This window comes from Nasonia vitripennis, chromosome 2, assembly GCF_009193385.2.
Source record: "Nasonia vitripennis strain AsymCx chromosome 2, Nvit_psr_1.1, whole genome shotgun sequence".
In the NCBI taxonomy this organism is placed as follows: domain Eukaryota; kingdom Metazoa; phylum Arthropoda; class Insecta; order Hymenoptera; family Pteromalidae; genus Nasonia; species Nasonia vitripennis.
Window position 1 is genome coordinate 29,619,841 of NC_045758.1, and position 27,041 is coordinate 29,646,881.

Below are 27,041 nucleotides of genomic sequence, written 5' to 3' on the forward strand. Positions count from 1 at the left end.
CAAACAATTTTATTATACTTACTTATTTTATTTTAATTTTTTCACTATCGAAATATAAAATACAATTCGATAACAATATGTTGATCAATAAATAAAATGTCGCACCCAAAACATACTTCAGTTTTTTCTGTGGCAGTGCACAATCTGCGCTCCAAGAAAATGTAACACTGAATACGATTACGTATTTTTGATAAATGAACAACTTAAAACTAAGCTTGTATTTACAAACTGACTTTCGCAACTCGAAACTCTTCAGTAATTATCTACAAATTCGATTCTTTCTAATTTTCTTCAAGTTAAAAGAATCGACGTATTAGTTTTTTTTTATGTTCAGCTTCTCTCGTCGCTTAATGGCAACATAATGAATCTGCTTATCACTTACTGCAACGGTTAAGCCGTCATTTTTATCTATGTACAAAAAATATAATAATCAGTAAGCGGTTCATTAAATATAAAACCCATCTACGAACATTACACTCCTTTAGCATACGCTATACTTTTGCTTTTACCTAGATCAGTTCATATAAAAGCAAAATGACAAACAGTTTTGTTAGAGTTTGGCTTGATAATTTGTTTAGTTATAATTAGATTCCTTTCAACTTTGCGTAACATTGCATTGAACAATTTTCAATTAATGTCACGACGTTTATCACATCATACCGAAAGAACTTGTTTTATTCTACAGAAGTAACTTTCGTATGTAACAAACAAAAATTCAGTGTGACACGTCCAAAAGATTTCGATATTTCACTTAAAACTAGTGCTTCCGTAAATCTTAATGTTCATATTTACAAATAGTTCTATGAAAAAATATCGTTTAAACAATCCATTTTTGAAGCTAGCGAGTGGAGCGACAATATCATCGCATGGAACAAATTGACACGGTTCATGAGATGCACTATGATACTTTTCTAGTTCATTATGTCTTCATATCATTAACCAATGAAAGGATACGACTGTAATAATCCTTATTTGTTATTCACTAATTTAAAATTACTTCACAATACACGTAAGTGTCCGTGCTTTAATAATTTTTAAAGCTTCGTGATATTTCTGTTACTCCTATCATTTTTTAAACAACGAATTTATCGAATTACTTGTTTTTTAAACAATAGTTAGAGTAAATGCTTTAAAAACGAGACTTCATACTTATTCAAGAATCAAGGTAATAAATTCGGACAGCAAAATATGGGTTACAGAAAACTCAAAGATTGGTTGAATAAATTACTTAACTACTATTTCTTAAAATACTTGGTCTTTACATTATATTATCTCGTAAGGACATTTTCTCATAAAGTGCTGTTTCCGTTTCTCAAAAATAACCTTCATTGAATGCGAGTAAGCTCAAAAACTTTCATGTTTCATGGAAACTAAAAATATTGTATCTATTATATTCAAAATAATGTACGAGTTTATTTATCAAAATAAGGGTATAACAGATTTTCTGCCGAGTGAAACGATCTAAGAAAAATGGGTACGACAGACCTTGACACTTCTAGGTTTTAGAATGTATGAATATCTAGTCTATTTTTATTTTTGACTCTTCATTGGACTATTAACGAGTTAACTTTTATTAAATATGCTCATTAAACATGCAGAATATTGCACATAGTTTTATGCACGTAAACTACACTTCTATATTTATTGCAACTTTGTCGGATTGGAAAAGTATTGATTCTCAACACTTTGTGTCCTTAAAATACAATAGGATTTTTTGATTTAACAGCTAGTTTGAGCATTAGTTTTATGTACAGGCAATAGCGTTCTAAAATGATTCATTATCATCGAAGAATAATACAAAGTCTCGTTTTTAAACAATCAAAACTTTAACAAAGTAAGAAGAAAACTACTGATTTTTAGTACAAGAAGCGTATTATTAAAAAAAAGAAAAAACAGCAATTCACTCAATCATTCTTTAAGTACCTACATCACCCAACATTGGGGTCCTTCTCACATTTTACGTTTGTTTCTTGCGACTAGTACTTAAAACAAAAATCAACAAATTTCACTCGTCCCCATAATTACCAATCAAGTGTATTCCTAAATAACAATCTCTAACGAAATCTAATAACTAAAGTCAGAAACCTTTGATGCAGTTTTGTGTGTCACAAATGCTCGGGTTAAATACCGAACAATAAAAGTTACAAATCTAAAAGTGCTAGATTTTTTGTTCTAAACCAACGCAAACAGTACGAAGATTGTCGCGTATTCATTGCTTCAAATCCTTGCTTTGTCAGATTAGGATATCTCATCACTTTGGAGCAGCAAACTAAGATCAGCAACTCCGTCGAGAGCAAAATGGAATCCCCGGCCGAACGCGACCTTGTCTGGCCCGTCGTCGCGATAGTTAATTCATCCAGGGCGGCGCAGAAGTGGGCGGTGACTGCGAGACCGGCACCTGATGGTGGTGATGCGGATGGTGATGATGCTGCGGTTGGTGATGATGGTGCGGGTGATGATGATTATGGTAGCGCTGCATGGGAGGTCCTCGAGGTCCACCCTGCTGCTGTTGTCGCGATTGTGTGTAGGTAGGTGGCGACGGCGGAGGTGGCGGTGGATTACAGATTGACTGCACTAAAGGAATTGCCGATGGCGGAGGAGGTGGTGCCGGTGGCTTCATCGTGGTGTACGGCGGCTGCATGTGGTTGTACTCCAAGCCCGCGCTCACCGGATGATCTGGCAGCGCGCTTTGACTAGGTGATCGACTCCCATCGGCCCCTGGAATGAGATGGGAACCAAAGTTTTTGTGATTTTTGTCTTGTGAAGATTCTTTACTGTTACGAGCTGTGGTGGTTCGATCGAAGTTCATGGACCAGTAAATCAATCTTATATACAAAATTTCAGTTTTATAAGATCAAATATACGAGACCATGAACTCATGTGTCTTCTTATATTGCCTCTAGCATTAATATACGTATAATGATATTCAATCAAACGCATTAGTTTAGCAAAGGTCACATTCTGGAATTGCAGCCTTATTCAAAACATAGACAACATCAAAATGAAAGTATAGCATAACGAAAGCACAATCAAAATCCAAATAAAAGGCGCAGACGTGCCCCCCCCCCCCCCTTAAAAAAGCTCTAAAAATCAAACCACCATTCAGAACTCGATTGAAAAAAAAATATATGATGTTGTGTACCTTGCCGTCTCTTTTCTTTTTTATTTTGGAATATTTACCCTGAACAAGTCTCATCTGCGGCGGAGGCATATTGATGGGTGGTGGAGGCGCGCCGTGATAGGGCATGTGATGCTGCTCACCCTCGCGAGGCATCGGAGGTGGCCTGTTGGGCGGATATCGGGCGTAATGCCCCTGCCAGGGTGTCTGTCCACCCGGTTGTAGACCCATCGGATGGGAAACCGGTGGCGGTGGAGGCGGCCCTGGTCCGACGTTTCTGCCATGTTCGCCGTTCATCGGCTGCTCACATCCTGGAAGAATGAAAATTCGAATCATTAGAATTTTGAAGTTTTGTATTGTCGCATGAGACGTGACATGTCGTGGCGCGTTTAAATCGTGCTTCGTTAGGCGAGTATATTTGCGGTAGTGGCTGAGTGGAGTATAGGCTGGTATTATTGGACTCAATTGAACAATGCCGTGCCATTTTATTTCGTTGACGTGCACTATTATCGCTTTAATTAAGCCGTTCGAGTTCTACCGCGATGATGTGCGGGAGACTTTGCTCTACTGGGTCATTCTATACGTTTCTAAATTTCTAATGAATGTAAGCTATTGATAATACTACGTCGTATGGACAGTCTCTCACTTGCTGCATATAAATTTTAATTTTCAAAAATTCAGTCTATGCGTCGCGCGTTACTCACCTAAGTAAAAAAATGTATCAGTTCTCTTAAAATCTAATACTTCCGAGTATCTGACTTTGTTGAGATGGAATCGTAAAACGAAATGCTTAATTACCAAATTAATATAGTAGCGTTCATTCTAATAAACCTACCTGGATTATGTCCAGCAAACTGCTGGCCCATGTTGCGCCGTTCATCTGCATAAAAAAAAACATACAAGCCAGGCGTTATTAACTTGCAACTAAAATAATTTCGCCATATCAACACATATAGAGAAAGGTCTCGGTAAGAGTGAAAAGTATATATGTGTAACGCTAATAAGCTAGAAAATTCATATCGTGCATGAAAAAAACGCTCCGCATTCCGCAAATCCCTGGCGTGCACAGTACACAAGTAGCGTCACAGCAGCTCAATATTTCTCTTTCTCTATATCTCCTGTTTGAAAAATTAAATAACAACAAAATTAACTGCTTCTATGCTTTGTAATATAATGGTCGCATATCCAGCAAAATAAGAAAATAACAACGATCTTTATGTCAGTGTGTTTTTGGAAAAAAAAACATTGTCAGGCTTCCCCCAAACTGAGGATATCTAAAACATCGAGGGGTTATAAGTTGTATAAGTAGTAAAAACAATATACGTAGGTATATACAATTTTAAATGCAGGGATTCTCCTTCTCTGAAACTGAAAATTTCTGTTCTAGTCGTTATATCTATTATGATCTATGGGTTAGCTATAATGGTGGTTAAAACAAAAGTTTCATGTATGCTGTATTTATACACATAACAGTTTATATATCCAGGATGTCCCTCAACAGTAGTAGAGCTGCAAAATAACAATGCAGGATTACGGATTCGTGAACAAAGCTTCGCATTGCTCATTCGAATTTTGTCAACTTCCTTGTTAATCGTATTGCGAGCTGGTTTAGTAATCTTATATATAATATAGCGTGAAGCATGTCGACACAACTAATAAATGCAGAGCCAAAAGCGAATAATAGGTATACGAATATAAAATAGTTCATTCATTGTAGGTGCTTATATAGAATATAATAAAATTCGTTCGATCTACCATGTAATAATAATAATAATAATAATAATAATAATAATAATAATAATATGTACACAAAAAGACAAGACGTGATAGCGAGCGTTTTGTTTCAAATCGTTGAACGCTGGTTAAAATAATAATAATAATAATAATAATAATAATAATAATAATAATGATAAAAATTGTCCGCTTCCGTGCTGCAGCGATATCATTATACGGCTAGTTTGCTAATTATACGTATATGGGATGGTAATAGTAAGTGCAGCAGCTGCTGGCTATAACATGGGGTACACGGTCGCCTGGTGGGTTGCAACTCAAAGAAGGATAAAACAATGCTTAGTAAAGTGGTCTACTGTAAAATTATGTACAGAATATAAATATGCAACGGCCCAAATTGCTTTTTTTTCAGGTTCGCAGCATATTGTGAAGGTGGTGATTGCTATCCCTATATATTGTATAGAGGCGGGAAGGAAGAATCGATTATTTTCGCACCAATGGGTAAAGAAGAAGCGGAGCTTTTGCTAGAAAACAACGACAAAAATCAATGGCAGCTATATATGATGTGCTAAAAACAAATTAACAAACAAACAATCATTGTTCGACGGGTGCTCCGAAATTATAGCGTACCTACGTCGGCCTCGTACGCATAGTCGAATAATGATTTTTTATAAAAAAAAAAGAAAAAAGATAAAACGTATATTGTAGGTGAACTAATGAGTCGTAAGAAGCGATTGGTATAATGTACAGATGTATATGTATAAAGAATCTCCTCCATCGCGGGGTTGTAGAGCCTCAGAGCCACTGTATACGTGAACAAAATAAAAAGGAGCGACTAAAACAGAGAAAAAAAATTGACGCTTGCGTTCAACCTGTTTAAATGAAAGTAAAAAATAGAGAGAAAAGAAAAACACACAGCTGGAACGGTATGTGAGTTATGCAGCAAGACGTGTGTGCGTGAGAAAAGAATGAGGCTGTCGCGCTCGGAAAACACAAATTATAATATTGAGACACACACCGCTTGTATATAAAATAAAGGAGAAAAAACAATGAAAATGTGACATAATAATAACAGTAATGATAATAATAATAATAAATAACTCTATAATAATAATGAATAATCGGGCCAGTATTCCAGATCGCAAGAGTCGCATCCCTCATCGGCGCCCGGGACTCGCTCGCTCAGCCTAAAATACTCGCACGTGTTCGGCACATTAGCTACAGACCTGGATACGGAGGTGGCATTAGCAGCTGCTTGCCGCCGCCGGCGCGTTCGCCCGGTGGAAGTGTCGCGCCAGCTCCTGGTGGTCCGTGCATCAGGTGCTGCTGTTGTTGCTGCTGCTGCTGTTGCTGCTCGCCAGCATCTCTGCTTGAACAAGGGATAGTTGCTCTTATTAGTCACGACGCGCGCGGGCAAGTACATGGTTTTGTCAGTCTTGCTTCGGTTCGATTGTTCATTCATTTTTCGTCGAGATATACTAGTAATGATCGATCGGATATTACGTTTTATTATATACTATTTTTTGGTCGAGGAGTAATAAAAATTGAAGATTGCTTCGGGATATTGAGGTGGATTATATTGGTGGTAAGAGGAGTTTTGAAATCCTGTAAGAACATTGCGAAACCTGTTTTTGGATCGTTTGTTTCTGTTTGCAAGGGAAGCTCAACTTTATTCACTATAGTAGGCATTTATCTCGCAAAGTGTAAGATGCCAAATTAAAACCATACTTCAAAATTGTTTTTCATGCGAAGAAAATGTTATTATAATAAGAATAATACTCCCGGTAGAAATTTTCTTAAATGTTGATAATTGATTGATCTGCAATTGTAAGTTTTATAAGTTGAATTATACAGAAAAAAATGACTAAAAAATTGCTGTGTGTGTTTTTTTAATGTAATTATCATGCTATAAATGGAAGAGCTACGAGAGAAGAAAATATCGATTTAAAAATACGACAGCAATTTATTAGCACATAGAAGTGCTCAGAAAAAAAGAGTTCTGAGTACTTTCACAATTTATTTCTACCAGGCTAGAAAATACTACGTTTATTAAGTTGAAGTCACGGTACTGCTTATATTTTTTAGAAAGATACTGTTAGCTATTAACGATATGAAAATGAATACTCAAGGTATTGAATAGTTTTTGAGATATAAGTCAGTGCCACAACTTTAACTGCTTGAAAGATGAATTTCACAAAAATTAATTGTTGTCTCTTATACTTAATAACACTTCAAATATATGGTATTAATTTGTCTAGAGCTTTTTAAATCTGTGATATTCAAAGATTCGAAATATATTCTTATTTTCTAAATTATCGAAAGTTTAGTCTCGATCCTATCAAACCAACTTTTCAATTTGCTGTTTGCTATTTTAAAATTGTTTAACGCCTTTTCTTATATAAATCCTTGGAAATTTCTGAAATAATAAGCCGTTGCAGTCTCAAATGCCGCACTGTAATTTTCTTTTTCAAAGAAAAACTAAAAGCAGCTTGTACGGACCTTTTTAATGACTATCAATACCAAGCTATAATTAGAATACAGTGCAGTACTGTCGACCGTACATACTCCCGGGATATCCTGTTACGATGGCTCTCTAAATGTTTTGTTAATAAAGGGTTTTTCATGTTCTTGCAGATTTTATGTAATTTTTTAGTTATAGCATCATCGCTGATAATAGAACGAGATTTGCGTCATAACTTGATATGTTAATATTGAAGAGAGGAAAAAAATCGATCAATGTAAATGACATTACTAACAACGAGAAAATGAATCAATCGTATGTTACAAACGGCATTTGTTTATGCTATTTGCAGGACACAATATTTTGACAAAGCGCACATCGAGCTTTTGAAATTATAACAACTTGTAAGAGCATAAGACATTAATCTTTTTATACGCTGATGAACGAAAGCAAGCGACTCAGTTTTATAATAGCAGAAGCTGTTTTACGGCGAAAAGAACTGCGAAGCCGCACAATCAATTACAGCAATCGGGAATGAATAATGAAATTTCATAATTGAAGAGTGACGTGAAAAGTTGTATTATATTTACTTAAGAAATCATTTTTTAAGTCACAAATAACATTCTATGAAGAAGGTTTTTAAAAGATAGAAATGCATTGATTTCTCACTCCACACTCCAATTTTATTTTAGGTTCATTGATTTCATTCTAATAGATTTGCAAATGAACAAATGGTTATCGTTGTTCAATTTTTGATGTCATTGGATTGGATTTTTTACTTTAATTTTTTTACAAGATAGTAAATTTTATATTAAATTTAAGTTATGTAGGTTTAAACTTGTGAATTATTAAAAATTTTTTTTTAAATACGTAATATATTATACGGATGAGAAGGGGGATTTACTTGTCTTCTCTGAGGCGCTATTAGAAAAAAACCGAATAATAAATATTCTAAAACAAATAACACAATTAATACGAGGAATAATGACACAATTTTTTAGATAGTATTTTGGGCTCCTGGACTCTTTGAAGGCTGCTGGTAATTTTTAAGTTTTGCTATTATATAGAAATACATGAAAATAATAAAATCAATAACTTTTATCCTGTATACTTTTAAAAATACGTAATTGCGTTACCTCATGGTAAGTTTTAAAGTACTCATCATCCGTCAAAAAATTGAAAATTTTGACTTACCCAGTACCATGGCGTTGCGTAGGCGGTCTATTCATTTGATGCATCAGAGGCTCCTTTGAAAGAAAAGATATAAGAGTTTTCTTTAATAATATTTATAGTAGCCATAAAACATGTTTCTAGAATTGTCAAGCTATGCTTACTGGTGCTCCATCGACGTCCGAAAATCTTCTTTTTACACCCTGCCCTTTGTGATGATCAGGTATGTCAGAAGTTTGATCAAAATGTGGCTGAGGTTGCGGCGGTTGGACGGGATAATGCATTTGCGACTGCATTTGGCCGTTTTGATAGTGAACTTGTTGCGGATGATACTGTAGTTGAGGCTGCATTTCCGGAGGTGGCACTCCGTGATGTGGTACAGATGTAGGCGGCATTTGTACCTTTTGGTTTTTTATCGTTGTCATCTGCGTTAAATACTTTATTATGTAAAAAACATGAAGATTGTTGTACCTGTATTTGACCTTGAGGTGGTTGCGGCATTGGTTGACCTTGATATAGCCATGGAGCTGCCTGCGGAGGCGGATGAGATGGCGGAGGTACGCTTGTTAATATGTTCATGGAATGTTGAATTTGATTAACAGATGGTGGCGGAACCATCTGTGGAGGAGGAACTGGCTGCGGTGGCATTCCTGGATCCACTGGACCATCGGGCGGATGTTGCATTTCGCTTCCTGGCGGAGGTAGCGGCGGATTGTGATCAGGCATCGCTTGCGAAGTCGGAACCATGTAGCCCTGTGACACGGGTGGCGGTCCATGAATCTGCATCTGAGGCGGCGGCTGTCCGTCAAACTGTGGTGGCATATGCTGTGGAGGTGGAGGCGCCATTCCCTGGGGAGGCGGCTCATGATTTTGCTGCATCTGTTGCGGAGGTGGTGCACCATGTTCGCCACCGTGCTGAATAACAAACTGGGTCTGGCCTTGGGCTACAGTTGTCTGCACTGGCTGATGATACTGAATCTGGTAAGTCTGTGAGATGGGCGGCGGTGGCTGATTTGGTGGAAACGGGGGTGGGAAATGCATGTGCATTAAAGATGGGGGTGGTGGTGGTTGCTGATTCATGTTCATTGGACCTAGATAAATAAGCCTTGTTTAGAATGATATCTAAACATACATTTAACTGTTATTTCATGACAGATAGATTAATAACTACCTGAAGGTGGAGGTTGTTGCAAATTAACGTTGACGGCTTCGATCATGCTTTGAGACGGTGTTGTAGGCCTAGGTTGAGTATATACATATGAAACGGCTCCGTTGATGGGCGCACTGCTGCTCATAAAATTTTGCTGAGGCGGCGGTTGGCTCATAACATACATCTGGGTCATGGGTTGCGGAGAATTTTGCGAGCCCGGAGGTGGCATTCCTTGGATCTGCAGTTGTTGGCCGGGATGTATTTGATATTGAACTTGATTCATTCCGGGCGGCGGACCAATTAGCTGCACCTGAACAACCGATGTAGGAGAAACAATAGTTGCAATTCATAAAAAATTCTTATTTTCTTATTCGTAACTAATTACTCTGAGTATAAATTAAAACGTACTTGAGGTTGATCCGTCGGTGGCATTGGCCCCTGTGGAGCTGGAACGTGAACTCCAGTCGGTATGGGATGTCCTGGACCTGGTCCACCAGCTACTGTGGCTGTAATTATTGTAGCTGGTAGTGATACCACACTGCTTTGAGGATGCTGTATCATATCTGAGAGAAACAAAAAAAATAATTTATCTAAAACTCTTTAACAAGATTTTAAGAGAATTATTAAGTGAACCTTACCTTGATGAATCGTAACAACGTTTGGCTGACCTAATGTACCAATATTCATAGTTTGAAATTGCGCTTGTTGTATTTGTTGCATTGATGGTTGTTGAATCACTTGCTGTGATTGAACTGGTGGAGGCTGCTGTTGTATGTAAGACTGTAACTCTGACTGCATAGTTTGTATTAAATTGATTGCTAACTGTTTCGCATTTTGCAGCGCTACAGGATTTGGATGCCTGAAATAAAAATCGTTTATTAAAACGGTAAATTTAAAACGAATTCAACACAAATTTAAAAAACAAAAGCAAATACTCTATGCATAGATGAAGAGGCTCTGGTGATTCTGTTCCTAAAGCCGGATCAACAAATTGAGAACCTCGACCTCGCAGCGTTACCGTAGCACCAGTTTCTCCTCTAATGTACAATAAATTTGCACCTCCTGCTCCGACAATGCGGCCTCGTAAATCAAAACCTTGTGGCGCATTCTCGATACCCACGCAAATTTTCTCCTGTGCCAAAAACATATAAGTTATACCCTTTTTTTTACTCTAACAAGGAAAACACCGAGAGAAGCTATTATATTTAAAACGAAAAGTGAAAATGAATTTCTCTCAGTGCTTCCTAACTAAAGAAAACAATCATAGAATCGCATTACAACGGATGGTACTCCTGAATGTAAACTCATTAATGGTGGTGGCGCATTTGTAAAACGGCTTGGTCTATTTAAAGAACTCCTATGCTCGGTCTTAATTATATCATTAATTTTTTGTACAGCCACTGAAAAAAGACAAACACATGTTCGACTTATACATAGAATTAATTAATTAAAATTAAAAAATGCTGAATGTAACTTACAATCAATATTATGTTTAGTATGTCCTTGTATATACAAATAAAGAGGACGTTCATGAGGACAACGAGCTTTTTCTTGTTCAGTCATAAAACGTCCACGAGTAGATACAGTGGCACCTAAAATTGAAAGGCAATCTTAATTAGTAGCCATGATCAATTACATATGCTTATTCCATAAATATGAATGCAAGTAATTGTAAATACCTGAGAAAGAATTAATCTCATCTTGTATGTAACCCTTTGTTAACAAGGTGCGTGCACTAGGTGGAGTTTCATTTATTTCAAACTCTGTTGTGTACATTTCGGTTCCTTTATACCCACCATTAGAGTTTGGCATAAGCTGTAAAGAAGAAAAAGTTATGAAATACCAATCTACATGCTGATCAATTAAATGATGATATTTGTTAAATTTACTTTAGATACCTTGTTATTACCATCCATGGTTTTCAATTTTGCCTTGGCTACATGCAAGGAATTCATCCTGATCCCTGCGTTTGCCCCTTTTTTCATGATTGCGGTTATAGATGTACAATCTAAGATTTCTTACAATAAATGTACAGATCCAGCAACAATGGATTTGCCTAAGTTGGCTGCTACTGTCATGTTGTTTTACTGTACAGTATCCAATATAGCTAAACTTTTTCACATGCCTATTAGTGCTCATATGATTTATCACGTTTCTAAGGACAATGCTCCGTTGAATCTAACATATGAAAATGGAGTAATCAAAGCCCTACAGTGCACTATCGAAGAAATTTCATCCCGACGATGTGTATCCATGTAGGCTTCCACGTTTAGATCGGTTGAAAATTGAAAATCTGCTCCCTCTCACTTGTACATACGGATGCTGAATAGCCTGCCAAAACTAATTAAAATGTATAAATAGAAGAAGTGTGTTGGAAAAAAGTTGTTTTCTAATCTTAATTGGTGTTTCAAATTTATCCCAATAAGTTTTAAATGGATTAACAAGTAAAATCAAAGATTTATAACAAATACTATAACCAAACAAATCTATGAATTGAGAAATGTCGCAAGTTTTTGAAAAAGCAATAAACACTTTGACGCCTGCCATAAATAATTTATGTTTTGTGTACAACGGTGTCAACACACAAATAATACAATAAAACTAGTGTTTCTACAAGAATAATCGGCAATAAAATCCAATGTTAAAATAGACAACTTTGAACCCCAAAATTTAAACAACAGTAAAGTTTTATTGCAATAGTGTGATATAAACTTGACTATTTTGATCCATATACTTTATATAGAGCACAAAAATCTTTCATAAGTAGTACACTCCACACATAACAAGCAAGCATCGCAACTCACATGATCTCTCAACTCAGTGTACCAAAGCTGATCTGATTGATTAACAAGCAGTAGCTATAGACGCTTAGCATGAAACAATCATCAGTCAACTTCAGGACTGAAAAAACACAAGTCCTTCTGACAGAACTGCACAGATCCCTTTGTCAGACATTCCAGGCCCAACATCACCCACATGAACTCATACACAAACAAGAGCGAGAGAGAGGAGATAAGTGCAGATATACGGACTACATTACCTCTCAGTGCGGCTCCTCTCGGACAAAAAAGGGGTGAGTATGAGTAGCTATCTCTCGGGGTCCTCAGCACTCTCTCGGCGTCGAGAGCTCAAGCCGCCCCCCGTTCAGAGCAGCGGCGGCAAAACAACGCAGAGCAGCTTCATCTTGCGCCGGAGTCAATCCGCAAAAAATAGCCGCGGGTGCTCTTTCTATAACTGCTCGTCTCGCGCACCACGGAGATACAGAGGGAGACAACACTCGCGTATGTAACACACACACACACACACGCACACACACAAACACGCGCGCGCGCGCGAGAAAGAGAGAGATAGACGACGAGAGAATAGGAGGTAGGTTGTATATAATAAGACGTAGGTATTCTCCGCGACGACGATGACCAGCAGCTTCCGGTGATGATACTTCGCGCGCGGATGAGCTACACTGCACTGGCTGGGAGTAGACTGCTTTCCGCGAAAGCGATTACACGCTGGCTTCGATCATCGATTGACTGCTGCTCGCAGCTCGCAGGTCTCTTGCACACACACACACATGCACACACTATAGCTTCTGCAGAGGGACGGCGCAAGTCGCGCACGCGAGAAAGACAGATAGAGAGAGATTCGGACACTGCGCGATCGCTCGTTGTGATGTATATATGCTGAATATATATATATACATATATAATAATTGTATTGGCTCGGTTGGTATAGTTATACGATGGTTCGCGGAGACACCGGCTGATGGCGGTAGTGACTTCGTTTTTCCGGGTTTTGGAGAGGATATTTGGGCTGTTTGGAGATTCAGGGGAATTCGATGATTGTGATTAGTGAGGAGAGGAAAATAACGGCGATTGGAAGATTCTGGTGGAACTATATACGTTATCGGTGGAAAGGCGGGAAATTTGAAATTCAGCTGGATTATTGGTGGGTACGTCTGCAAAATGGTATAAGCAGCATAAGGAACTAATTTGAATTTTCCTTAACAAGATGAACAACAAATACCAACTTGATTATACTTTACTGTATTAAGCTATGCAAATGTTAGGTTTCCCGATATCTTTAATTTTAGGGTATTATCATTCTCTTTTACAAATTCTATAATATAGGTTCTTCATTTATTGCGTCCGAAAACTTGCACGTTTTCCGTTCTCAATGCGTTATAAATTAATAAACACCAGGAAAACGACAAATTTCTCGCGGATGTCGATCGTGATTTTAAATTAAAACGAGACTAATAAAAATGCATCAAGTGCGCAGTTGTCTGAACTTGAACATTATCAGCTATTAGTTTTTCTTGTAACTCTCGGAAAGTCACTCAAAATCACGTATCTAATCTGATCAATTATCATTGTACTTTGAAGTTATATAACAAACTTGCAGACGGATTTTTTCATACAAACGTTTTCCTTATGGTCCTTTATAACGGTAAACAATTATATCGTTAACGATATCGAATTTTCAACGGTCTATAAATAATTACAAACATTACAATATCATCGTAAATTTTGATAAGGATTCCACGATGATTAATCATACGTCAAAACGCCCACTACATTCTGATTTTATCTTCTTTAATCGAATGAAGAGGTAAATAAATATTAATGTTAGTAATTTCGTGAAGCCGGCTTTGATAATCTCTGATAAAACAAATGTGCTATAGTTTCTAAATGTAAACTTTAAAGTTTGAGTCACGACATATATAACGTTTAATATTGCAGAGCATTAAAATAAAAAAATATTTGTACATAAATACCTTAATCTAGTTAAACCTACCTCTCATCTGACATCGCAAAATAAGGAAAATTAAAAAAATCACGGAACTAATAATAAATATGCTATACGCACATGAGAAGCACATCAATGGAAACTGGATTCCTCGGGTCGTTTCCTCGCGAGTAAGTAGTAGTATACAGACATATAGTGTCTCGCATCGCTCAGCAATGCGTGTAACTTTAGATGTCCCAACCGAGTTGCTACGTGATTGATTGTTAATTTCGAATGGAGTCGCAAGCGCGACGTCTTCGAGAGGGACTTGCGCTCGCGCGTCAAGCTCGTTTAATTCATCATCCACTTTACTCGCCGTGGAATCTACAACACGCGAGCAGTCTCAAGCGTATATATATATATATATATGCGTATTCGAATGTCCGTTAAGTAGGATGAGCGACTTTTCGAACTGATCGAAGATTTTGATCGTCGCAGCTTATCTCGAGAGCGTCTACGAGTACTTGGTAATTATTTTATCTGTGCTGAAGCGTGATGTGAATCAATTTCGCGCATATGTGAGCTTGGCCCACTTGTCGTTTTATTAAAAATACAAAATACACGTACAAAAGCGATAGCGTGTTCGTTAATAGTTGATCAATTATAATTATCGAGCGAATCTACGATATTCAAGTGCGCGAAACAGATTCGCTCATCCATATGAAACGCAGTGCCTTATCTCGAGAAGAAGAAAATTCCTGCGTCAGTGGAGATCCTACGTCGCGGAGAAAAATCACTGAGCCATGAATAATTCGCCGTTTCGTATTGAGGGTGATTTCGCGTTTACTGCCCACTACAGTGCCATTACAGTTTCATGAAATCCACACCCACCAGCCTTAAAATCTATACTTTGAATCGCATAAATAGAAAAATAAGTTTCCTTTTCACCCCTTATCTCGTTCTTCTTATTTCTATACTTCTATTTTATACGCGGGTTTGGGTTGATATTCGCGGTGCAACGTTGCGGCAGAATCGTTAGCGATAAAAGCAGCGACTGTCGCGTATAAGGCGACTTTGTCAAAATTTTTAATTATTTTTATTTAATACACTTGCAAAAAATAGACGATTCCGTATGCGTTCATGCAGGTCGTCCTTTACACGCCTGATGGTAATGAGAGGTTGTTGCACCGCAAACTTTCGCAATGATATGCAAGCCCATATACACGCTTACTTTTTATACTTGACCTCAAAGTTTAACGGAGAAACGGGAAGTGTATGCGCTCGCGAACGTCTGCGAAAAAATTGAGCGATTTGAATATATTATCTGTCACTTTTATATAAATTAATATATTAATCCTTTTAGATTCAGATCTACTATATCTTTTAATTTCATGCTTGATTAAGCAAAAGTGAAGTTAAGATAAAATAGTCTTTGCGTCAGACACTGCACTGCAGTTATGTAGTTCACTCTGTGCATATTTGATTACAACGGTGTATGATGTAGTGTCAAATTTAACCTTCGTCCGCATTTACTCTGAGGAAAGTTTTCATCAGGAAAGTGAGATATACTTATTAGTGAAAAAGATATACTTGCTGGATCAGGACGTGCGACATTTCACGCGTTGAGAATCTCACTTATACGTTTTTCAAGCCTTTAAAACATTCCATTCCATATACGATGAAAAAAACGTAATCCCGTAAACTCGCTAACTGTATAATTAATTCACTGACCCGCTTAGGATTAGGAGCCGATGGGTATGTCCCAAAAAAACTCGGTTATTCTCCCTTACGACAAGACTGAACTAATTTTTGCACATAAAATTGGGGCGCTAACTTATTTTAGAGACGTAGTTATTCCGAGAAGCGAATGAATTTTTGAAAAACGTCGAAAATTTTTTCTCAAATCGCTTATCCGGCTTATCCGTATATCTGAAACCCCACTTGAATTATTCTTGGAAGTTGATTTATTTTTTATAAAAGAAAAATCGAAAAATTTATGAAAAAACAGCTTATCAGAAATCAGGAATTCCCCGGTACGCGCTTGTATCTATAGTAAAAACATTCCCTCATCTAATTTAAAAGTTGTAAACCAATGTTCGATTAACTAACGACCTCGTCGCGATCTAGCCTATTGACAAATCGATTTTCCTTAATTTATGCGCTGCATTTTATTACGACGCTGTTCGTTTCTCGGAGCAATGAGCAATGAAATTGTCCAATGAACAACATCGTAATAGGTATGTTATTTGTTGTCGTCGAACAAACAATTTTACCATCTGAAAATCAAAATCAATAGCACGTATTTATCGTTACAATGAGCCATACCTAAGACAAATTCGATCAAAACTTTAATTTCTCAGACTCCCAATCTTCCATTCTATCCCTACAATGCAAACCAAAAGAAAAATCAATACCCCAAACATCACACCCGAATAATTCCATCAAACTCCAAAGCAATCCTATACTGCAACATATATACCGCACGTATTATCAACCCCATCCCCCGCCGCGAAAATTCAAACTTCACCCCACTACCGTCGCCCGCAGCGCCACTACACTCTCTTCTCTCTGTCTCTCTCTCTCTCTCTCTCATCAGTTCTGAGAAAATTCCGCGAGCGGCACAAAGTCGAGCTCAGTTCGCCCGCGGCCGGCGCACGGTGTAGAGCAACGAGTGAGACTAGTGTGTCGGTGAGTCGCGCGCGTGCCCATCCATCCATCAGCGGCCTGCACACGCGCGACCAGAAGCAGCAGAAGACCAGTAAAAATCATCAGGTTTTACACAGCGGATGAGGAGAAATAACCATCATGTTTGACAGGACGATGCTGATGACGATGCTCGGCGTCCTTCTGCTGATCGGCTGCACGACGACCGTCACGGCCAGGACTTGGGGTGAGTTTTTTCCTTCCCGATGTACAGAGCTGATCGTGTCACGTCGACTGCCGGCGATTTAAAGCTGCGTCGACACTATCGCTCGGGGGCGGGGGGGGGGGGGGGCAGGCACTTGGCAAAAGTGAATATTTTTTCGCCGACGCTGTCGTCGTTACGTAAACTAGTTTTGCTCTCTCGCGAGAGGTGTTTCGATGTCACTTTGAGATTATTAGCTGACGAGAGAGCAGCGTGTATCGATTCCTCGGAATAGAGATTTCTGTATTAAAAGGCTATTTCGGGCCTCCACGTGTCTGAATACACGGAGAGGAAGTTTGCTGCCGTCATTGACGAAAAACTGTGTCGTTCCTCGCGGACTTCCGAATACATTCGCACTCGTTACACACTGTATCAATCGCATAAGCCTAATCCCTCAAAGTCGAGCTTTCTCCGCTCGACACCAAAACCGCTCGTGGTCCCAAACAAAAACACCTACCATATCCCGTTAAAAAAGCCACAACCCAATGCATCAGCATCGTAACCACCATGACAACTGCCTATACAATCCGGCGTCTAATCTCGGCTGTTTACACAGCTAGTTTATGTGATAAAACACGCACGTAACAACTCGCCACCCAGAGCGCGGTATACTTTAGTAATAATCGCAGTCGTCGTGCGAGCGGCTTTACGAGTCGTGCGCGCGCGCGCGCACGAGGAGACCGACCGACACCGACTCCATTCGCGCGCCTCGACTCGTCACGTAGGCCACTGTATAACGCGCGCATAGCGTGTACTATGCGAATTTCGCGCGAGCCTATATTTTTTCTCGGAAATTCATGAATGAAAGTCTCCGGGAAATGCGACTTTTTGCTCGATTTTTCATTTCGACGACTTTCACGGCTAGATCGACGGATGTACGGCTGAACTTTGCGAGCCCTTTATGTAATGAATGTCACGCCGGTGTATAAGCGCAAGCAGTTGCTCGAGAGAGATTGAGTCAAGGCGAGAGAGGCTGAGCTAGAAAACTAAGCGAAATTTGCGTCTGTAGGTCGAGAGACACGAGATTATGCGCTGGTGGGTTCTGGAGGCGATTACCCATGCTGACGCGATGATGAGCTGCATGTGAGGCTGTGATTTTATCCGTCGAGATTTTTCTATCGCCTAGGAGGGCTTGCAACGGTGTAATCGATTTTTTTTCAAGTCTGGATTAAATTGAACTTTAGCGTTTTCCCAATTGAAATTTTTTTTTTTAAGCCGGTGCGACTTTGAAACTCGTATAATTATCATTGTTGAGTTACGGAGTTACGGTGAAAAATTGCAAATTGTTGCGCACACAGTTCGCTTTATCAGCTCGGCTATTACGACAAATCGTTTACACGTGTGCAGACATCAGTAATAACGCGAGTATTTTTTACGTTTCTCATAAAACGTTGATTTACGATGCCTACCATTGTTTCCTATTATAGCTACTACAAATTATTCAATTGTTGCGGATCCGTAGACTCACAATGACGTTTACTATTTTCCGGAAGAAGTACAACATTTATCTCGCTCGCAATCGGATAGCTTCATAAAATTTCAATTCGTTGAGCGCACCTTAAGAAGTTTCTTGTCGAAAGCTCGAAACAATCTCAAAGGCGATCGACGCGCGACGTGCGCGAATCGTCGTCTCTCGACCGCGAGTGAATCGGGAATCTCAATTGTAAATGCGTGTGATTGAGGAACGATATCGGGCGTATGGTACAAGAAAAAAAACGCGATTACGTCGCCGATGTCGTCGTCACCTTCGCCCCGACAAAGCTCCTTTAAAAATATGCCTTATATACTCGTTATAGTTGAGTTTATGAATGGTAGAGTTGATGATGATCGAAAAATCTCATCACGTGACGCGGTAGTCGCGATTTATGCAATATAGGCGACCGATAAATTGCGGCTACGTGATTTTTTTTTTTCTCGTTTGACATTGCCGCGCGCGACTCTCTTGGCGCGGAGAGTTGAGTCACTCGATGGAAAATTGCCGGTGAAAAAAGTGATAAACATGTGTTTGTTTATAGTCTCGATGTGCGCGTTGCATCAATCTCTTCTAGGATCGAGTGAAAATATGCGATAAACAGGAGACTTGTCGTGTTATGCAGCTATTTCGAAACGAAATGAGTGCGGTTATTAGATGAAATATTCGTATTAATAAAGTTATTTTATAAGTGGCTAAAAAACCTCGAATATCATCTTTTTAAAATTCTCATTGTCTAGCGTTCACCGCATTTTATTACGCCATTCTAAATTTATGAGATCGTTTCTAAATCGCTTCTAGAAAAACGATCTAGCCAGAACACCTTAATTGCACGTAAAAAGAGTATCAAAGAAAGCTCTTTTGAAATAACAATTCGATGACATCTCGATCAGACTCCAACAATTGCTCTCTTCGTTAGGCCTATAAGGTGGAAGTATTGATCAGGCTTGAAAGCACAGGTTGGATGAGCGTTAAAGCCAAAGCGCTACGTATCATACAAGAGAGAGAGTTGGATTGGAACTTTCCGCGATCATTCGATTATCGACGGGAAAAAACGTTGCGTGTGCGGCACGCACGCGTTGCATTGATTTTGCCTGCTTGTCCAAGATATAAGTACACGACAATCGCAATTGAGCATATCGAGAACCTCGATGCACTCACACCACTTGGGTGTACAACATTTGTTATTATTATAGCGCTGATGATGATTATTTTATCGCTTCAGTTATCTGATTAATCCATGATAAGATGTTTGATTATACATCTCAGTCAATATTTGTCTATAACTCGTCTATCCTTAAAATCTCGCTTCGATCATTATTAGCGCGCAGTCATTACATAAACGTTCTCCCCGCGACACTTGCATTAAATCGCAACTAGAAAACCTTCCGCAAAGGGCATCGATTAAAGCTCCTCTTCTGCTCTTTTCGAAACGACACACCGTGTCTCCTTGTAGCATAACGAACCGTTATGCAACATTCCCTCGTCCCCCCCCCCTCCAACTGCTGCATATAGCAGACGCTATATACATGTTTTGATTGAGCACGTGTTCGCTTGACACCGTCGCCCTCGACACGCTGAATGTGTATCCGCACGCGACTGACCCTCGTCCTCTTGTTCTTCTTCTTCTCTCTCCCTATAGCAAAGTGTACAACTTCGGATAAATCGATGCTCCGTGTATATACTACGTTGTCGATGTTTAACGATACGTTAAAAATTTCTGTATTGTAGGCAGCTTCTGCGTGGGTATACTTTGCACACGCTTTATTCGAGAAAGAGGTATTGTATTTTTAGACACAGCATTCAGGCGTGTGTTTTGTAAGACTGACTTTTTGGACTCGGCGAACGAAATTTCGGTACAATAACGTGTATATTGAATTTTACAAACGTTGATCTCGTCGATAAAGTATGTCAGACGTAACTATTGACAAAATACACTTTTTCAAGATAAAAACGCAGCCAAACCGTTAACACACTTACGTGGTGACGGCGCATTATTTTGTCGCAACTCCTTATCCATATAAATCTGAAACTGTTTCGCGCAGATAACACACCTATACATACACAAACGCTGTAGTATAGTACTTGTATGCGAAAAAAAAACGCCAACGCTAAACGTGTACATAGTCGCGGTCACGTACGCCTCGCATACCACGTCGTGCGAAACTCGCGCGTCCTCGCGGCTCGTCTAAAATTACTAACGCCTATATGCTATATTTTTTATCTTCTGCAGCGTAAGTATGCGAAGAAGTATAAGCACGCGCCGTACTCGGCTGGGGCAAAAATCGAGCTGACGCGAAAGTCGTGACGCGCGAAAGGTTCGGTATCTATATAGCATATATTGTATTATACCGTATGGTATCAGATTTTGAGCTTTTTTTGGAAAGGATGATTGGGAAATTGATTAAAGCCCGGTGTGGTGTTTGTGGAAGAATTTATGTTTTTTTTTTGCATTGTGCAAATATACGCGCAATGTATTATACGCGCTCGATTAGATAAGAAAGCGATGACGAGTTCGGCCGCTTAGTGTCTAGTCCCGCAATATCATGATATGGTTTTTGATCAAACATTGCGTACGCAGCTGGTATATGAGGCATTACGTCGTTATTGGTATGATAATGACACTCGTAAAGAGTTTAGGCTCGTAAACGAGGTGTGCGTAATGTGATAATTTATAGCTGTCATCGCGTAATTCAGGTCGAAGAAAGTCAGCGGCAGCGGGATTATCGAGTTTTTTTTTTCATTGGCGATGATTATCTGTGCTGCGCTGATGGCTTCCTGCTATACGGGAGAGTGTGAAATGTGCGATAATGAGTTGCAATTTATCGTTTTGCTAATTCTGAAACGTTATTATTATAACGATGGAAAGATGTTGAATTCGATTAGGCAATTTTGAGTCTTAATATAGCGTTTTCACACATTTTCCCGTAAAATTTTCTTAAAGTAATCCACGCACAATTTAAATAGATACTTATTATTCTTTAGCGATGATTTAAATTTTTAATATTCTCACTTTTATCCTCTCACACGTCAATATCAATGATCAAAAATATCTTTATCACAATGAACTCGACGTCCGTAGCTTACGTAAAATCGATCCTCCACAAAAAATGCATTTCACAAAGTCTCCGTCGTTCACATCCGATATTTACTCTCTTCAAACGCATTTGCAGCGATTCATTTCCTGTAGGTCTCTCGAAAAAACAATTATCGCTACCCGCCAGTACTTATCAAATTCCAGAACTAAAGTGTTCCATATAAAAATATCTATATCACCGGAAGTTCGCAGCGATTGACATTGGCTTAGTCTACGTCTTCCGCGTATCGTACTTCACTTTCACGGTCATAGAAATGATCATACTTTTCATTGCCGCGCATTTATCAAGGATCTGCTATATATGGGTGTATACGAAATTCGTGAGCTGACCTTTCTCACACACATCGTCGGGCTATTCAGTTTTTTTTTCGGTGTTTTATCGAGAGCAAGTGTCGTTTTCTCGTGGCATTGATGATTTTTTATGGGAATTTATTTTTGCAGTTACTTTTAGACGACTGATCATATTATACGTACCTGATACATCAGAGATAGTATGATTGAATAATCATTATGTAGAGGGCTTTGAAAAATTTACAATTGTCCGCTCTGATCTATATTTAACTCGCTGATGATGCTTTCTTCATATAACTGCGATCATATATAGTAGCTATATATACGATCTTTCTAAAAATAAACGCGCCGCATCGATATCTGTCGGGTAAAATTTCCTCTGCGAAGCGAACACCCCATCTGGAATTATCGATATGAATCTTTTCCGGCCAATTTAAATATCCAATGAAAATATTATCAATCCCGACGAATTAAGGAAAGGCGATTAAGCGCTATTGGATGGGTTTATACGATAAACATATGAACGACCCAAGCAAAGAACATCTGGTTATCCAGAAAGTCGATCGATGACGATGATGCGCGCAGCAAACGCTGTTTGCTGAAGATGCAAATTTTCCTCAGGAATGCGCTGCGTAATTGCTCTATCTCTATCAAAATATTATTTGTACACTGTAATGCGAACAAAAACATATCAACTCACATAGCGATGCAGATGATTATTAGTAATAACCGAAAAAATGAATTTGATTTTGTTGCAGATCTGGCGGTTACGCACGAGAAGGAAATCGACTTCATCGCGCGCAATGGAAGTCTGATCGGTAATACGGTAATTGTCGACGCCTATAACCTCGTGGGAAGCGCCTACGACGACGACAGCTACACTATGTTCCTAAGCGACGCCGACAATCCGAAGTACTCGATTTTTAGCGTCGATCTGACGGCCAAAAACGTCACCGCTAAGCCTATACTCAAGAGTGAGCATCGGATTATAACTATATTATAATATGCTCGTAGCAATTCAATTTTATGATGAATCGTTATTTTCCCATTCTAGGAGACTCACCCTCTCAGATCCCGAGCATGGCGTACGACAGCCAGACGCAGACGCTCTTCTGGACGAACCAAAAGGAGATAATGAAGATGCATGTGCCGCTAAACGGAGCGCCGGGAAAGCCTCAGACTCTTCATAAGCTGGACGACAAGAATCCGATTGGCATCGCGCTCGATGTTTGCAACAGGTTGGTGCGACTCGTCGTTATCGTCTTTTGAAAAAAAGCCACAGTCAGTGGAGATTCATTGAAATTTGTATCAACGCAATTTTAATGAAAAGATAGTATTATGAATTGATTATTTTTTGCATCAGGAGTATAACGAAAAAAAAACGAGTTATATAATGCATGCAAAATAGCGATCCCTATACTGTCCGTGAATAAATAAGAGACGCTATTGTCCTGCTCAATCAATTCGCTTTTATGCTTCACTTATCGCTAATGTCTTCGTATCATTTCTCTAATTCGTCGTTGGATAAGTTCCCTGCGTGTATACTACTCGTGCGATCACGCAATTAAAGGAACCGTTCAGCGATCTTTTTTCATTCATAGGCCTACATCGAAGTCGTCTGAGTTTTTTGCAGACGCCGCCGATGACACAATAAAATTAGTCTGGATTACGTTTCGTGAGAAACGCTCTTTCATCAGACGTCTTTCAGAGAAATTGCCGCCATATATCGTTTTGCGTATTGGTCTAATTTGGCTTCATTGGAGAACGACGATCGAATATCATTATTGACCGAGTATAAGTGTGCAGGCCGCTTTTTCGTTAGGTATTAAATTACTGTTCGGCGGCAGGAATGCGTTATACTGTTCAACGATAATCGTAGAATATGTAGTTTAGATATACTCGCGTTGTGAGTTTAAAAAGGCGACCTTAGCCACGATATTTTTTGCCGGAATCACAGAAAGTTCAGCTCTGCAGAGACTGTAATATGAAATTGAACGTTGATTTTTATACTTTAATCTAGAGGAAAAAAGGTTTTAGATATACTTTCGCAACGATTGCTACACTTCGTTACTCAATGTGCAAACCGTGTTTCCCTCCTTCAATGCTGTTTCTGTTTATCTCAATACCCATTAAGTCATACATCGCGAGCACGATTCGTGCCGAACACGAGGATATAATTTTTGTCGAAAATGACGAGCCTCTTTGTAATAACAACAAACGCAGAGAAAAATTTTAATATTAAGCATTTCGTGAGATACAAAGGCAAAGCGAACGAGCACTGTTTCATAAACGAATTTCGCAAACGTGATAATACCTCATATACGCACGAAAAAAATAATCAGCTCTCGTTACTCTCGCATGCTTCGGTTACGACGTGCGATATAAATACAATGCTATCTCGCTAGTATCAAAGATCAATATACTGAGCTTTGTGATATTAAAAAAAAATTCTTTTGCGATATCTGTGCACCGTTGATTAAGAACCATGTTTCTTTTCTATTTTGCAGACACATCTACTGGGTGAACAGCAAGCAGTTATATTCGAGCATAATGCGTTCGAACTTGGACGGTAGCAACCTGACCACGATCGTCTCGGAGAACCTGTACGACCCCACGACCATCATCGTGGACCACGTCAACTCGAAGCTCTACTGGATCGACGACGAAGAGGGTATCCATTACAAGCTCGAGGAAAGCAACCTCGACGGAAGCGAACGGGTTACCCTAGTCCACGGCAAACACCAACAGCCGATTCACTTAGTGGTCGATCGCGAAAGTATCTACTGGACGGACTTCACCTACCGAGCCGTCTGGAAATTCAACAAAGATACTAAGCCTGGTGACATACCGGTTACTTTCAAGTCTTACTATGATAGGAAAGCGGTCTCTCCGAGGAGTATCCTTGCGAGAGATAACCTCGGCAATGGCATCGATTGCAAAGCTATGAAGGCCGAAGTTCTGAAGAAGATATCGACGACGTTGGCCGCCCCAAAACCGACTTTACAGAGCTTTAACAATCTGACGACCAGCAGGGAGGAGAGCGACGAGGCGGAAAAATGTTTCAACGGTGGGCTGTTCGAGAAACTCAGCGGATCTTGTAAATGCAAACCAGGGTTAGTTTTTTATTTCTTTAAAGTCGAAATCGCTTTGAGAAATCTGTATTATTCTAAGATTATTATTTTGTTTTACAGATACAGTGGCTCGCGTTGTGAAATTTCCTCGTGCCATAACTACTGTCTGAGAGGAGAGTGTTCCGTGAATGATAAAGGGATACCGGTATGTAAATGCGGCTCAGCGTACGACGGCTTGAGGTGCGAGCACGACGTCTGCAATGGTTATTGTCTGAACGATGGCCGGTGTACGGTGGATGATATGGGAAAACCTAATTGCGAGTGCAAGTACTCTAGCGGAGCCCGGTGCGAAGTCACTTTCGACATGGCGGAGATTTGCGGACTCTACTGTATGAACAGGCAGTTCCAAAAGACCAGCATCAACACGAGTTCTTGCAGGTAATTCATGAAGGCCATCGATAATTACTCTTCACATTGGCACACACGTAGCACGGGATTTCAAATTGTTCCTTGTTTTTTCTAGGTGTGCCGAGTTGAATCAGACAATCGAAGAAGTCCTTGGCTACGATACTTTTAATTGTACGATCCTGGTCCCAATTCTCGCGGGTTTCGTTGGTATGCTCACGATCGTCGTCATCTTCCTGAGCGTTTACATAAGCAAGCTACGTCGTAGGCCACGCATCAAGAAGCGTTTCCTTGTCAACAAGGGTGGCATTACGCCACTCACCTCTAGACCCGGCGCGTCATTGCCCGCAGATCAATGCGAAATTACGATAGAGAACTGCTGTAACATGAATATCTGCGAAACAGTGAGTCCCATGTTAACTAAATAAGCACTGAGTTCGGTTTGGCCTGCGTTTTTTCCCTCATTACACATATCATATGATTTGTCGACCTCAAAGGTCGCAATTATTTTTGTTGAGAATGCATGTTGAATTTTGCTATCACGTTATCATACTTCTGTTTTGCTATAGAGAAAGTTGAAAACTTTTTCTGGGTCATTGGTTTTAAATCAATCTCAAGCATGTAGATCATTATCTCTGGTTGGCGCGATTAGTAGTAATGATATTCTAAAAATGCAAACTTCTGAATCGATTTACGTATTGATAGGGTACGTCAATGCTTCCTATTTTGTCAACACGATTTTGTGATAGCTTAGAACTACGAAACACGTTTTAAAGATTCGCTTACTCTCTTTTAAAACGGGTTTCTTTAATAATGAATATTTACAAGTCTCCGCATGGCAATGAATTTAAATACGTCTTCATCGCGGAAATCATTTGATAATCCTAAATATTATCAAGAGCTATAAGTATCCAAAAAGTAATAGGTAATTTTACCAAATTATTCATCCATTTAAAAATATCAATTCAACATGTATCCTCTGCTATAGTTCATATTTTATAAACATTGCTGTTACCAATTTTTGCTTCCTATTATCGTGGCGTTATTATTCTACCGCAAGGTATATATTTTGTATTATTATACTTACACAAAAAGTATTGTTAAGTGCTTATCGGAAACGTATACCCTAGAGTACGGTTTGTGGCTCTTTTTTCTTTGTGCAGTATTTTTTACTTATTAGCTGTGATTTTTGTATCTTACGCTTAGCTTCGAGCAAAAAATTTCTGAATTTTCATGTTTTTCACAATGCTTGAAAAAAAGTATGGATTGTTAATTCAGCGAAAACATTTTCACTAGGCATAACGCGTTTCACCTACATCAAGTACATTTTATCCACTCATCACTCCGATGATCAGCAGGTTCATGTGAATAATAATTTTGCGACCTTGCTTTGTTTCGTCCAAAATACCGTGCTTGTAAACGACGAATTTTCGCATTTATTTATATACG

The 27,041-nt window shown here is 39.1% G+C and overlaps 2 protein-coding genes across 7 annotated transcripts in view; one reads left to right on the forward strand and one right to left on the reverse strand.

Annotated features, from left to right (window-relative positions):
- Positions 1-14: 14 nt before the first annotated feature.
- Positions 15-13,274, reverse strand: LOC100677829 (extensin). 5 transcript variants are annotated; one of them, XM_031925030.2, is made up of 16 exons: positions 12,671-13,270; positions 11,529-11,970; positions 11,310-11,445; positions 11,109-11,222; positions 10,912-11,030; positions 10,566-10,762; positions 10,269-10,489; positions 10,039-10,193; positions 9,652-9,940; positions 8,952-9,571; positions 8,645-8,881; positions 8,505-8,557; positions 6,076-6,218; positions 3,954-3,998; positions 3,181-3,429; positions 15-2,718 (listed from the first exon to the last, which is right to left on the reverse strand). In XM_031925030.2, the coding sequence occupies exons 2-16, from the start codon at positions 11,613-11,615 to the stop codon at positions 2,348-2,350; spliced, it is 3,036 nt and encodes a 1,011-aa protein (XP_031780890.1). In that variant the 5' UTR covers positions 11,616-11,970; positions 12,671-13,270; the 3' UTR covers positions 15-2,347. The 5 variants fall into 5 exon arrangements, with proteins under 5 accessions (XP_031780890.1, XP_031780889.1, XP_031780888.1 ...); XM_031925029.2 differs by having other exon boundaries at positions 10,909-11,030; positions 11,529-11,961; positions 12,671-13,269; XM_031925028.2 differs by having other exon boundaries at positions 10,909-11,030; positions 12,671-13,269.
- The window catches only part of LOC100121047 (protein cueball), a 17,451-nt gene continuing 3,001 nt past the window's right edge, over positions 12,592-27,041 (forward strand). The window contains exons 1-6 of one of the 2 annotated variants that reach the window (XM_008206043.3): positions 12,592-12,703; positions 22,875-23,090; positions 23,171-23,354; positions 24,624-25,229; positions 25,308-25,625; positions 25,711-25,996. In XM_008206043.3, the coding sequence (XP_008204265.1) occupies positions 12,607-12,703; positions 22,875-23,090; positions 23,171-23,354; positions 24,624-25,229; positions 25,308-25,625; positions 25,711-25,996 (1,707 nt within the window). In that variant the 5' untranslated portion in view covers positions 12,592-12,606. Of the gene's footprint in view, positions 12,704-16,951; positions 17,243-22,874; positions 23,091-23,170; positions 23,355-24,623; positions 25,230-25,307; positions 25,626-25,710; positions 25,997-27,041 lie in introns of those variants that run through there. The other variant, XM_016982176.3, reaches the window with a different exon arrangement.